Source organism: Gobio gobio (assembly GCF_949357685.1).
Source record: "Gobio gobio genome assembly, chromosome: 8".
Taxonomy (NCBI): domain Eukaryota; kingdom Metazoa; phylum Chordata; class Actinopteri; order Cypriniformes; family Gobionidae; genus Gobio; species Gobio gobio.
In genome coordinates, this window is record NC_137114.1 from 28,297,803 (window position 1) to 28,311,077 (window position 13,275).

The 13,275-nt window shown below is 39.8% G+C and overlaps 1 protein-coding gene across 4 annotated transcripts in view; it reads right to left on the reverse strand.

The window, feature by feature from the left end:
* Nucleotides 1-805: 805 nt before the first annotated feature.
* nrip1a (nuclear receptor interacting protein 1a) overlaps nucleotides 806-13,275 on the reverse strand; it is a 37,902-nt gene continuing 25,432 nt past the window's right edge. For 2 of the 4 annotated variants that reach the window (XM_079824329.1, XM_079824332.1), the window contains exon 2: nucleotides 806-5,767. In XM_079824329.1, coding sequence (XP_079680455.1) covers nucleotides 2,180-5,434 — 3,255 coding nt within the window. In that variant the 5' untranslated portion in view covers nucleotides 5,435-5,767 and the 3' untranslated portion in view covers nucleotides 806-2,179. Of the gene's footprint in view, nucleotides 5,768-9,052; nucleotides 9,524-11,506; nucleotides 11,654-13,275 lie in introns of those variants that run through there. The other 2 variants (XM_079824331.1, XM_079824330.1) reach the window with 2 other exon arrangements.

Genomic DNA, 13,275 nt, shown 5'->3' on the forward strand with positions numbered 1-13,275 from the left:
CATCTATGTCACCGCAACCGGCAGGAATTAAGGTCATGACTCAGGGCACAGCAGATAAAATTTAGGTCAACAGCTAAAGACAACGTTTTTATGTACAACAAACATACTCTTAAGTCTTAACAGGTTCCTCCTAACTTCCCTTTTTGCATGTAAGATCACTGCAGCCAGGGGTCAAGCACCGGTCATACACTACTAGAGACTTATAGAATTATAGAATATAGTAAGGGGAAAAAAAGCCTTTAGCAAGACAAACGACAGGTTTATTCTGATTGTGCATTTCAGAACTTTATTCAAAATCTGTGCAAGTAAACACCCAAATGAAATGTATTTTTTTTTTTTTTTTAAATAATGATACACAATAATACTCAAATGTATTGCAGTTAGCCTGCATCAAAACAATATTTCAAAACCAATAGAAGTCTTTGAAGCATCAGTGTAATCCATCTTTGTACTGTACAGTACGGAACATGATTGTTAACCTGTTTGTTTGGTTGGTTTTCTCCTTGTAAAAAATAAAATTGAGTAAAAACAAAATAAATATCTTCATATGCACATTTGTTTCAAAAATTCAAACATTTTGCCCAGCAGTCTATTTCTCATGACAAACATACAGATCACATTTTTATGTATTGGGCTCCATGACAAAATATATATATATGTATATATATATATATAGAGAGAGATATATATATATATGCTTAAGACTTTGAATTTCCCCATGTCCAGTAATACATAGGAACCTTCTCATGCATCTGCATGCAACAGGCAGCAGTGTACTCTTAAATATCTGACATAACACAAGATATTGCAGAACAGATTATCATAGTTTAATCAGGAGACACATGCAAAAGAAGGACAAAAATCATCCTCTAAAGTACATATTCACATGGCATTTACTTTGAAGTCTCTTTTAGAAATTTCAAAACTAAAATGCTTTTCATTCATACAAAATAGCTGTCTTTCATAAAGATTATGCTATGTACATAAATATAGTTTATAACGAGTCTTTAAATCGATGAAAAACAACATGTCAAATGTAAGACTGTAAAACATCACATGAGCAAACATTTTTGTGGGAATGGCCTCAATATCGCAAACACTCCCTTTATTAGATCAACGCGTCTATTAACATGACAGACAGCTGAGATTGGGCTGATTTGTCTCAAGTCGATGCAACAATCTCTTGCATAATAGAACAACATTTTATGACATGCTAATACCAAGACCGGTTCATAAAATACACAAATACAAAACATGAGAGGGAAAAAAAGCAGTCATTTGTAGTAACTCTTGTGATTTTCATACATCATCTTCTAGAGTATCGTAAAAACCCATTGCTGTCTTGACAAGTCAATGCTGAGAATGCAGAATAAAGAATAAAGCACATCACAACATTGTTATCAATGGGAGAGAGAGAGAGAAATTAAAGAGGAGATTGATATACACACTTCACATACCATATAGATATCAAGACACCATGTTTTAATACTGATGGATTCATTTTCAATATTATCCAAACATGAAGATATACAGCTTTAAAACTGCTGTTAGTTTATCCGAACATTACAGAACCAAGAGAGATGCCTATCCTTTTTTTTAAAGGCAACCGGTTTCATTTATTTCAATGTATAAATACGCTGACATTTAAAGCCTTCCAGGCATAGACAAAAGTAACAATACATAGTTATTTCTTCATTTCAGCATGGTAAATTGAAGAATATTCACTAACAACTGCTGAGGCACAATCTGTTTATACAGATTGTCATGTGCATTGTTGCATCATAACTCACTGCCTGAGGCCAAAAGTCTAACCATGTGTGGAAAACGGAGTGGCAACTGATATTGTTACAAATACACGAGGGCAAATCTGTCACACACACCTTTTCCTTTGCTGCTTAGAACATAAAGAAATCAGCCAGAAAGCAATGCTTATGAATATTCAAATGAACTTTGGTTTCATGGTCTTTTTGTGAACTAAATGACATGTATTTCAAGTGAAAAAATGCGAGATGCCTCAATAGAAACAAAAGTAGCAATCAGGTAAGTTGAGAGAATAAACACATTTCTAGTTCAAGCACAGATGCTGGTTCACAGTCTCAAAACTAGTATTTCTTCAATGACCCGTTTAGCCGTGGTGAGTCACAACTAAGTGTTCCATTGTACTTCGGTGAATTTTGTTTCAAAGTTCAAAGGCCTCAGTATTACCTGACGACTCAATTTTGACCTTTGTCTGCGTTTGTCCCGAGCCTGCCTCCAGTCCCTCCCCCTCTTTAACCAGTTGTGCATTGCTCCTCTGGAGCATATAATACAAAATAGGGTTAGTCTTGGTAAACCGAGGGGAGTCTGTCCCATGCTTTTGTGTTTGATCGTCTCCATTAACCATCCTTGCAGGGCCCTTCAAACCCTTTTTAACGCTGTAATCGATTTTTGACCTTGCGGGCTCGGGCTGTGTAATATGGGGAGATTCTTGCCTATGAACACTTGCTTTTTTAGAAGATGCATTGCTGGGGCTCAGGCTCTGGCGAAAGTTGTGATGCTCACCTTCGTTACATGGTTGCTTGATTGTATTCCCATTCAGCACAGCATGTGGCGGTGAACTGAATGTACCCCTGGCCTGAGACAATTCTTTCAAGCAGTTGTCTGATAGAAGCAGCTGCTTTAGAACATTGAAACTTCGGTTTTCGTTCGACTCATTTGGTGGAAACTTAGCTGGTGGACTGTCTGCCTCTGGGGGGCTAGATGGGTCTCTGGCCTCTCTAGTCTCTCTGGTCTGTAGATCTCCAGCAGCAAAACAACCACTGTTGTCTTCTTTTATGATACCAGAATGTTCAAAATCCTTGGCCTGGTGACTTGAGGAGTTATGATATTCTAGTTCTATTGAAAATTTCCTCTTCTTTGGGATTGTTGGTCCCTGGGTTTCAAATGATTCTTCTTTGAAACAACTCTTGTTTAGGTCCTCTAACTTGCTTGGCTGAAGGGTTTTGTTGGGTCGTTTCTTTAGGAGATGACAGAGAAGACCATCTCTGGTGGAAGCCTCTGGGGACAGTGGTTCTTGCTTGATGTTTTCGTGAGAATGATAACTGGTGCTATTTCTAGGCTCCAACACTGAATTCTGACATTGCTTTGACATTTTGTTATAGTCATATGTATGACCCTCATCAACTGGCTCAGTTTTTATTGTAATATCCAAAGGAGGACCATTTGCTTGGCCTATTGCCTGATGTGTTCGTTTTTCCACAGAACTGGTCTTGACAGGTTCTCTTTTTCGTTTACTGCCTACTTTTTCATTCTGAGGTGCATTGCCTAGAAGAAGCTGAAGAACTGTTCGTCTTTCAAGCAGATTCTCAATTTCTGAGACATGCTGTGCTGCTTCAGGCACAGTCGAAGTTTTTGCCTTGGCCTCTTCCCACAGTGGGTTATTTCTCTGAATTGGCGCAGTGAGTCTTTCAAGTAAAGTTGGAGGATGGTTAACCTTCAGCTCTTGGGTCATGAGTTTGATAGGGGGTAAAGGTGCCTTCGCTGGAGGAGAAATTTCAGGGTTTTGTTTTCCACACTGAGCTAAATTTTGTAACAATTTACTAGCACTAAAGGCAGGTTCTTTAACTCTTACATCACTTGTGGGTTGTTTTACTTTACAAAGATCCAAGGGAACAGACTGAGAATGGGGAGACCCATAAATTGTGTAAGGAGAAGCACTGCTGTTGGAGTCTCGGCTTTGGGAGTACGTTGGCAAAGGTTTGGGACTTCTACAACTTAATCCACAGTGGCCACCAAGTTCACTTGTGTCTTTACATCTAGCTGCACTATTAACACTCTGGCTACTTGTAGTTGCACAAGTCACCTTTGGGATTACATCATGCAGCAAATCTGGATTATCCAAACTTTTGTTTGTTCTCTCGTTATTTTTGTGATCCAAGAGCAACTGTAATAGAGTGACCTTGTGATGAGGTTTCATCTCTGAACATGCATCCACCTCCCTGTGATCTGTGGTAACTCTGACAGGTGGACTCTCAGGCTTCCATCTATTTAATGAAGACTCTGTGACTCTGTCCAGTACAGGTGAGGACGAAGTAGATACTGGTGTTTGTACATTTGTTCTGCTCTTCAAAGAAAGGTCAATAGGAGAGCAACTAGAGTAAGTGCTCTCAGCATCACTGCTGTCTTTTGTGAGACTGCTGTCAGGGTTTGAGTGCTCGCTGTCTGAAAAAAGGGGAGAGGCCAGAGACCCAAAGGTGCAAGGGTCATCTTTCAAGTGACCCTGTCCATTAATTCGCTGTGAGGTGTTGTGACTGTTGAGAAGCTGAAGTAGGAGACTGCTACAGTTCTGTGACGGTCTGCCTTGTTTCTCAAAAGGTCGACGCTCCCTAAAGCGATGTCCTGTCCGCATAGAACCTTCTGTCCTTCTTTGCCCTGAAGTTAGGCTTGGACTCTGCCTGCTGGAGCTTGTTGACAACATTTGTGAAGGCATTCCGTTCTTGGTGTTTAAGAGGCTTAGTCCATGAGTCTGGCCGGAAGTTGTAGGTTGTTTATCTTGTGTCTGCTGTGTGGCCATGGCTGATAGTCTTTCACTGGCTGATCGTCCAGAGAGTTTGGTTTTCAGGGCATGTTCTCGAGAGTACTGTTGCAGGTGGGCCTCACTGGAGAGCAAAAGAGCCAGTTGACTACATGCCACACTTGGTTTGGGTGATGGAGCAGGGCTCGATCTGATATGTACCAGGTTTGCCACAGCTTTTAGGCGCTCGGTACAAGACAGAGACTCGGGAGATGGGGAGGGAGTACTGTTCTGCAGCGCCTTAGGAGATTCTGAAAAACTTTCCTGACTAGACCGTCGACGTTGATAAGGCACACTGTTGCTGTGATTCTGCATTTTGCTCTTGCTCACTAAGCCTTTGAGGTGACTCGAGGCAGGTCTGTGGCAAGGCACATCTGCACTGTCCTCTTGTGCAGGCTTGCTTATCTGACAGGGGGCGTCTGGTGGCCTCAAGCCTTGGATAATCTGCTGTGGCAGGGTCACGTTTTGAAGTCGAGAACTGAACGACTGCAGCAAACTAGCTAGAAGTGTACTCTCTCCTTTATCCTGGGAGGAGCCGTTCTGGCCACTGTGGTGGTCTTCACTTTGCCCGTTCAGTGAAACGGAGGGTGCTGTCCTCTGTTGAGTCTCACTCTCTGTCCAGGCCTCGGAGTTGAGTAGACGAGCCTTTCTGAGGTGCTGCGAGGCTCCACAGTGGAAATTTGTTCGGTTCTGCTCCTGTCGAGTGCCATGATTAGGCTGTGCATGCTGTGTCCCATCCTTATTCCTCTGCTCTTGGCTTTCACTCTGTGTTGCTGCCGCACCCTGTCCTCCTGCTACCTGATGCATGAGTAAGCCTTCCAGATATGTTAATACAGCAGAATCCTGGTGTGTTTCAGGGCCAGGCTCTTCCCCATGAGTCATGTTCAATACTATAGTCCTTTGTATGATTTGCCACTACAATAGAGGGGAAAATCGTTCTGTTATGTTCTGCCAAGAGACCTTGCAGTTTTTAGCTTTCAACCCTTGGTTTTTAGGTAAAAGAAAGGCCTAATGTAGCTTCACAAGCCATTCCCCCATACAGGAGGCAAGAGCTAAGCACGACTTATAATCATGTTTGCCATTGTTAAGAAAAGTACAGGATCGTAATGCAGTCAATCTTTCGGGATTCCATGGCACTGGATCTGTACTTCAAAGCTCCAGGGTTGTGAATAAAATCACTGCCACATCGGTCAACTAGGTCAGCTGGTGACGGTCCTGCACAAGAGAGAGAGAAACCTGAATTATTAAAATGATTAGCTAAATGTTGCATACCACACATTGTATTCAACAAAGCAAATTAATATAATCTTTAACAAGAAGATTCATATTGTCATATGTTGATCAGTTTTAGACACTGAGCACATTTACAAGCACATAATAACTCACAAAAATCAGCTTATTAAAATAACCAATTGTCTCGGTTTACATGCAAACCAATAACCCGACAACACAAGTAAACCTTGTTTACAAGACTTTATTTTAAAAAAAAAATCTGGTTATTTCCCTGTAGTGACATCAAAAAATAATAATTTGCGTATTTTAAGTATAAGTATTTCATATGTTATGTCGGTTGTGATGTTAAATAAAGCATTACAAACCATGAAGAGTATTGCACCATGTCAGCAGGAAATTTGCGGCTCTATATTATATTATATTATATTATATTATATTATATTATATTATATTATATTATATTATATTATATTATATTATATTATATTATATTTATATATATATATATATATATATATATATATATATATATATATATATATATATATATATATATTAAAAAGGTCATGACCAAAGATGGAGCTCACTTATTTACTGAAAGATTCATTCAAGACTCATTCTCTCCCATGACAGCAATTACAATCTACATTTCTTGCCTTTCTTTTTTTTCTTCTCCGGACTCTTAAGCAGTAGGAATTAACTTGCCGAATCTCATTAAAACTGAATACACAGAGCTTTAAAGACTACTTGATTGATTTGACAGATATTAGGTAAAAAAATAACAAAGCACAGTATCCTGAAGAGGATTAAATGTTTTGACAGAATTCTTGCCAAGATAGACCCACAGAACTGCCAGTTGAGAACTCAATTCTTTGTAAGACAACCACAGACAGCTAACAGGTACTTGGGAACTGTCTTTCCATGTCATCTATAATGACTGGCAGTGGCAGGATCAACAATTAAACAAAGCTCAAAGCAAAAATGCCACAGAAAGTTACAAAATTAGTTTGTATTATTTTAAAAACCCTGTTTTATATCTCTTATTTTATTGCTGATTTGAAGCAAACATTTACTACATGTTGCTGGCTGCTTTGACAGACATAGGTTAATCGCTTATAGGTTTAAAGAAGTAGCTAAAGTTTCTTGCGATCAGACATCTCTCTCTCTCTCTCACCCTCTATGCAGTCGGTGTCAGTGCCTGGAGAAGGAACACCCACATGATCCAGCCTAGTCCTTCACTTCCATGTTACCACTGTTGCTTTTCACTACTTTATCTCAAAATATACCACCTCTGGATCACAAATTGCCATTGGCTCAGTAGAATGACACATTTATTGTGTATATGCGCAAACCTGCTAAACACTATAATCACCACACAACTCACTGAAGTACAGTGAAAGTCACACACAAGCCTCTTGGTACACCAGTACCACAATAATGTCCACACACAAGAAAACTAAAACATAATTTGAGATGGAACTGTAAGCACTTAATCATGGAATACACACAAGGCTGACCTTGTCAGTGCTCTATGATCAGAGTGAAGGTCAATGGCTACGGTTGATTTGTTCTGCTAATAATTGGCACCTCTGGTTGTTCTACTTTGCAAGGGCTGACAGAGAGAGGACAGTGCAGGATGACCTTATCAAGATATCGGTCAGAGACATGTCAGAGTGACAGGCCTGAGAAACTCCAATGCTACCACACTAAATACCTCTAAATTGGAAAAAAGCTACTGCTAGAGATGCTTTCAGCTATTCAGTAATGGTATAAGATAATACTATTGGTCAAAGAAATAGTTGAGGAATTTCATGGAAATAGGTTGGAAGGTGAATCAGATTGTGAAAATTAAAGTTTTGTCTTCTCCTGACCGGGCATTATATCTAATGTGTCAAAGAGTGGAAGAGGGTTTTTGATTTGGGCCAACAACAACAACAACAACACTTCATCCTATACTTCAGCCAATAGGCCACTGTTGTCCTAATCCAATGAAAAAAGGAAACACAATACTGACAAGTGACAACTCATCCACCCTGTTAAACAGATAAACAATCATTTTAAAGGATTAGTTCACCCCAAAATTAAAATTTCCTGATAATTTACTCACCCCAGTGCCATCCAAGATGTTCATGTCTTTCTTTTTTCAGTCAAGTATTTTAAAGAAAACGTTCCAGGATTGTTCATATAATAGTTTTCAGTTGCAACCAAAATGCTGAAGGTCCAAATCAATGCAGTTTCAAAGTGCTTCGATGGATTCCAGAGGCTCTGCCAGATGAGGAATAGGGTCTTATCTAGCGAAACGGTCGCTCATTTAAAAAATTAATTTTTAAATGAATATACTTTTTAACCTAAATTGTTCATCCTGTGCAGCTCTGCGAGGTGCTAAGGATGACGTAATCACATCAGAACGGTCACGCAAAAGTACCGCCCCTGTGTTTACAAAGCGCTCGTTTGAAGACTAATACAAATGCCCTTCAGCAAAAAAAAAAAGGTAAAACAACGATATCTCACTAATTTTAAAGTTGAAAATTGAGTGTTTTCGGTAAAGGCCGTTTGTATTAGTCTTCACACGAGCGCTTCACCTGACCGTTCCGACGAGATTACGTCTTCCTTAGCACCTCGCAGAGCTGCACAAGATGAACAAATTAGTTTAAAAAGTATATTCATTTAAATTTGTTTTTTTTTTTATGACTGATCGTTTCGCTAGATAAGACCTTGTTCCTCATCTGGGATCACGCAGAGCCTCTGGAATCCATCGAAGCGCTTTGAAACTGCATTGATTTGGACCTTCAGCATTTTGGTTGCAACTGAAAACTATTATATGATGAAAAATCCTGGAACGTTGTCTTCAAAATACTTAATTTCTTTTCGACTGAAGAAAGAAAGACATGAACATCTTGGATGTGATGGGGGTGAGTAAATTATCAGGAAATTTTCATTTTGGGGTGAACTAATCCTTTAACACGCTTATCTAATATCTGAAGAGATATTTAGTATCCAACATTTAAAAAAGAAATGATCTTTAAAGATATCAGCTTTTTTAAAAAACAGATTCGGTAACAACTTTCAAATCAAAGCTTTGCAAAGATGAGAAACAGCTATTTTCTGACAGCTGTGCGCTTCAGAATAACTGTAAGAAGCGATTATAGTAGCCTATCTTTGACAAAAACCTAGTTGTATAGGAGTCTGTTCACTCAGTTCTATTCAAGGTTGTGTCATCACAATATTATCACCATCAGTGCCGGGTGAAGACGTTGAATGAGTTACCTGAGAAATAAAAATCCTTGTAAAATGAGTGGCCTGATATAAATGGAGAAGATCCGATATCTGGACTTGATCCCTCATTTCTCAACTGCAAGTTTTGAAGATTAATTGACCCCCCCAAAAAAATTCCAGATCATAAATTACATCCACAGTCCAGAAACTGTAATCCATTTAGGCTATTTAAAATGCATGATGATGAGGCAAAAGGAGCAAAACCTGCTGCATGCCCTGTTTGAAGTCAAGGTCATTTACTCCGCCGGGGCTGTTTGAGTTGATGCAACAGCTGGCATCCATACAAAGCATTAGGTCCTAATAAAAAGCGACAAAGCTGCCCTTGCGTTCGTACCTGGCGTCTAGCTGATGTGTTCTCGAAATAAAAAGGAATCTCGGACATTGTTGTGCCACTGCAACTGCTAAGTAGTTGTTATCCTCTGGTTGCACACACGCAGGCACAAAAGCCTGTGGAACTACAACAACACATTCCTAAGATAGCGTTGGGTGACTCAGTCAATCAGGGCCATGCATCATTCAAACTAGGTCACTGTGACCTACTTCCAAACAAGCATTAAGGGCATCATGCATTGACATTTCCCAGCTGGGGCACACCCCTTTAGTTAGGGCTTTGCCAAGTGCAATCTCTGACTCCTAGTAAAAGCATTGTCTGACCTACATTATGATGACCCTATGATGAGCTGCCCTTTCACATGGGCATGTTTTAGCCTAGCCGAAGGAACCCTTTTTTCCAAGTAGATGGCAGAAATATATACTGGGGCCCCTGCGTGTACCGTCACAAGACTCCAAACATAATTCCAGAGTCCTGACACAAGTAATAGTCTTGACCTTAGACTTGTAGATTTATGATGGCAGTGTAATGTTAACAGGAACACTTAGAGAAGACCAAGCTGGTTCATCTTCAACCTCAGAATAACATGCATCTTTGTCGGTACTCTTTCAGCCCAAAAACAAATACTGAAGTGATACTGAGTGCGCTAAAGCTTGTCAAAGAAAAATGTAATTACAGCCCACAACCAGGAAATGAGAACAAACAAAATATTTGTACTCTTAATTGACTGTGGTAAATGGCCCAGTTTCCGGGGTTGGAAATTACCTGGGGAACGTGAGCATGGGAATCAGTGCCCAAAAAAAAAAAAAAAACAGATGATAAAAATACCAAAAAAGTGGACGTTTTTGGCTGTGTGAACTTATACCCAACCTTCAGAAAGCTGTGACCTTTTTAGGCTTCACACGGGGGGGGGGGGGGGCACATTTGCATTAGTAGATGTTGTGAGAAAAAGGCTGATAGAAACTAATAGCTAAACAGCGTGAGCCCATGGCACTTTAAGTCACCCTTTGCCCCAACTCAAGAGATCATGTTTATCAGGATCATAGTTTATGCCAGTCATTATGTATGCAGCCAATACTGCAAAGTGCAACTGTACTTGCAAAACCAAACACAAGAAGTGCATATGACAAAATAAACAGAAGTCATATGATGCGGACTAAAGTGCAATATATCAGTGGTTAGAAAGTCCAAATCGAGAGGGAACCAGTGAGCCCTTTTATTAATAAAATAAACATACCCTGCACCCTTGCCTTAAGGGTCAGATGAAGGGACAGCATGTGCGTCATGAACCATGTCATCTGCTCGAGTCTTTAGAGATAACCAAACAATGTCCTCATCCAAAACAGACAGTGTCCACTTTTTCCAGGATGTGATCTCATTACAAGTTACTGGCAGTACATGGCATATGTCAGGCACGATGAGCCTAGGCCAGCGGTTCTCAATTTTTTGTCTCCAAGGCCCCCCTTTGTCGATGGTCTCATGGCTTTCCCAGTTGTTTGTGATTTACTGGATAATTTAAATGTTTTAAATATTTTGTACTCACAAGTTCCATTGTTTGTAGTTCGGTAGTTTGTTTATAGTCCATTAACTTCAGCTTTTTACTTGTGATTGCATTTAGGCTTCAAAATGTATTACATTTAATCTTGATGAACAAAATGTGCAAGAATCCTAAACTTGTGTTGTTCACAGAGCTTATTTTCTGCAATAATCCAAAAGCCAGTGATAAAAATAAAAAAAATCTCATTGTTGTTTTGTCGAGGTACCTGAGTGATGCTAACTTTTGGGTGACTACAAAATTGTCATCCCAGCAGCACTCTATTAAGATATGGATATGGCTGGATTATTCATGATGTTAAACAAATTTCAATTATTTCTTTGTGTGCAACTATTGAAATTAAGGGGAAAAATACTAAAATGCAAGTTAATTTTCAACAACCTAAAATTTCACACAAATGAATCTGTAAAAGCCGCAAAATAAGAAAATATAAAAGTAATCAGACTCATCCACAACTTCAGGAAGCTCAAATTTATAAGGGTCCCAGCTATGTGGAAGAGATATTTCTGCCATGCCCACATACATATACATATGCCTCATATACAATATACGATCTTACCTTCTTACGGAGCAGTGACACCAAGAACAGGTACAGTGTAGTAATCAATTTGCTCTGCAGGCTGTAAGGCTTTGTCTGAATACTAATACACCTCAACAACATCCTGCCCCTCTCTTTTCTCTCTTTCTCTCTCTCCCTTCTTCTTTCTTTGGGGTTGACACCCTTCAGTGCCCTAGCCCTGACCAGTGAAGGAGGGGGGCAGTGGCTTGTCCTCTAGGCAGATAACCAAGGCCACTAATCAAGTGTGTGAACACCCGGGTGGGGGATTAGAAGCTCGCTCTGAGCAACTCAACACTGAAAGCAGCTAAGTGCATGCACAACAAGGTCGCCATTAAACCTGTAGTAACCCTGTGGCTGGTCTCTCTGACTCTTTTTCTCGCCCACACACTCTTGTGTGCCGCAACCACGCCGTCAGTGCTCAGTCACACAAAACAGACTGACACACGAGCATAGCCTCTCTTTATACACCCTCACGTACTCTCGCGTACACACAGAGCCACACGCCCACAGACGGCCCACTCTTTGCCGAATAGGGATAATTCATCATATTTTACAACTGACGGCTTTCTACCTCAGCTGAGTGATATTGCATCCTGGCAGCGTGACAGGAACAATGCACCGCCAGCCCTTCTGACAGCCTGCATTTTGTGTCTTAGAAGATGCTGCGCTCTGTCGCCACACACTTGCTTTTATAGTGCAAGAGCGTGTGTGTGCGAAGTGGAGACTGGTCGTGGTTTCATGACTACTACAGTCGGCTAAGAAAACTAAGCCAAGCTGAAATGCTTCAGCAGACAAGACCTTTACGGCTTGAACTTGCCTTGCAGTGGTTAGTGATAGAATTTCTTCTTTTCCCCCTTTTTTATTAACAGAGAAAAGTCTAACCAATGGCTTTCCAATGTGTGCAGCAAATGATCTGGAGAGAAAAGGACTCATTTGGATCATTAGTCTGCTGCACATATGCTGTGAAATTCTAAAGGTTCTGGCATTAAGAAACATACAGTCATTAGCCTAGTGTCTTTAAATACCAGCTGCTTTTGTGCTATTTATACACACAAAACTATTTTAACTTTGGCAAACAATCATTGTATTTTAAGAGATTCATTTTGTTTAGGCACAGTGCAAAGATAACATCCATGTAAAACAATGGTTTTTAAGAGCAAAATAAAGCCTATTGCATCAGCAACGTGCAGCAGGTACTGACAATTAAATACACAATAAAAAAATATTTTTTTATGTTATGGCTGATAACCAAGATGACGATATATATACATTTTATAAATCTATAATCTATTGTTCTGACTGTTATTAAATGTTTTAAGTAAAATCAGGCATCAAAAGCCTATTTATGCATAATAGGGAGGGGGGGGGGGGGGTATTCAATTTGAACTGAAAAAAGAAGCCTGCTTTAGAGTGTCAGAGTTGGCTTACTTATAGATGTTATATTAAAGTGGGAAAGCAGTATTTTAACATTAAAAAAATTGCCACGCTTAATTTTAAATGGTAACTACTACCGACATGTATACGTTACATATATACAGATAAGGCACAACAGCATTAGATATATTTTTATCGGATATATTTATCTGCTGTATATAATTATATCCCCCACCCAGGAGACCATTCTGAGCATAATGAGCATGATTACGAGCCCAGAAGAAGAAAAAACAGATGTAAATGAGAGTGAGAGATTGAAAAATATCACTGCCTCTCCGTCTGATGTTTTCGTTCGGTTTGAGAGCTGGGGATTAACACAAAATCCACCGTGCATG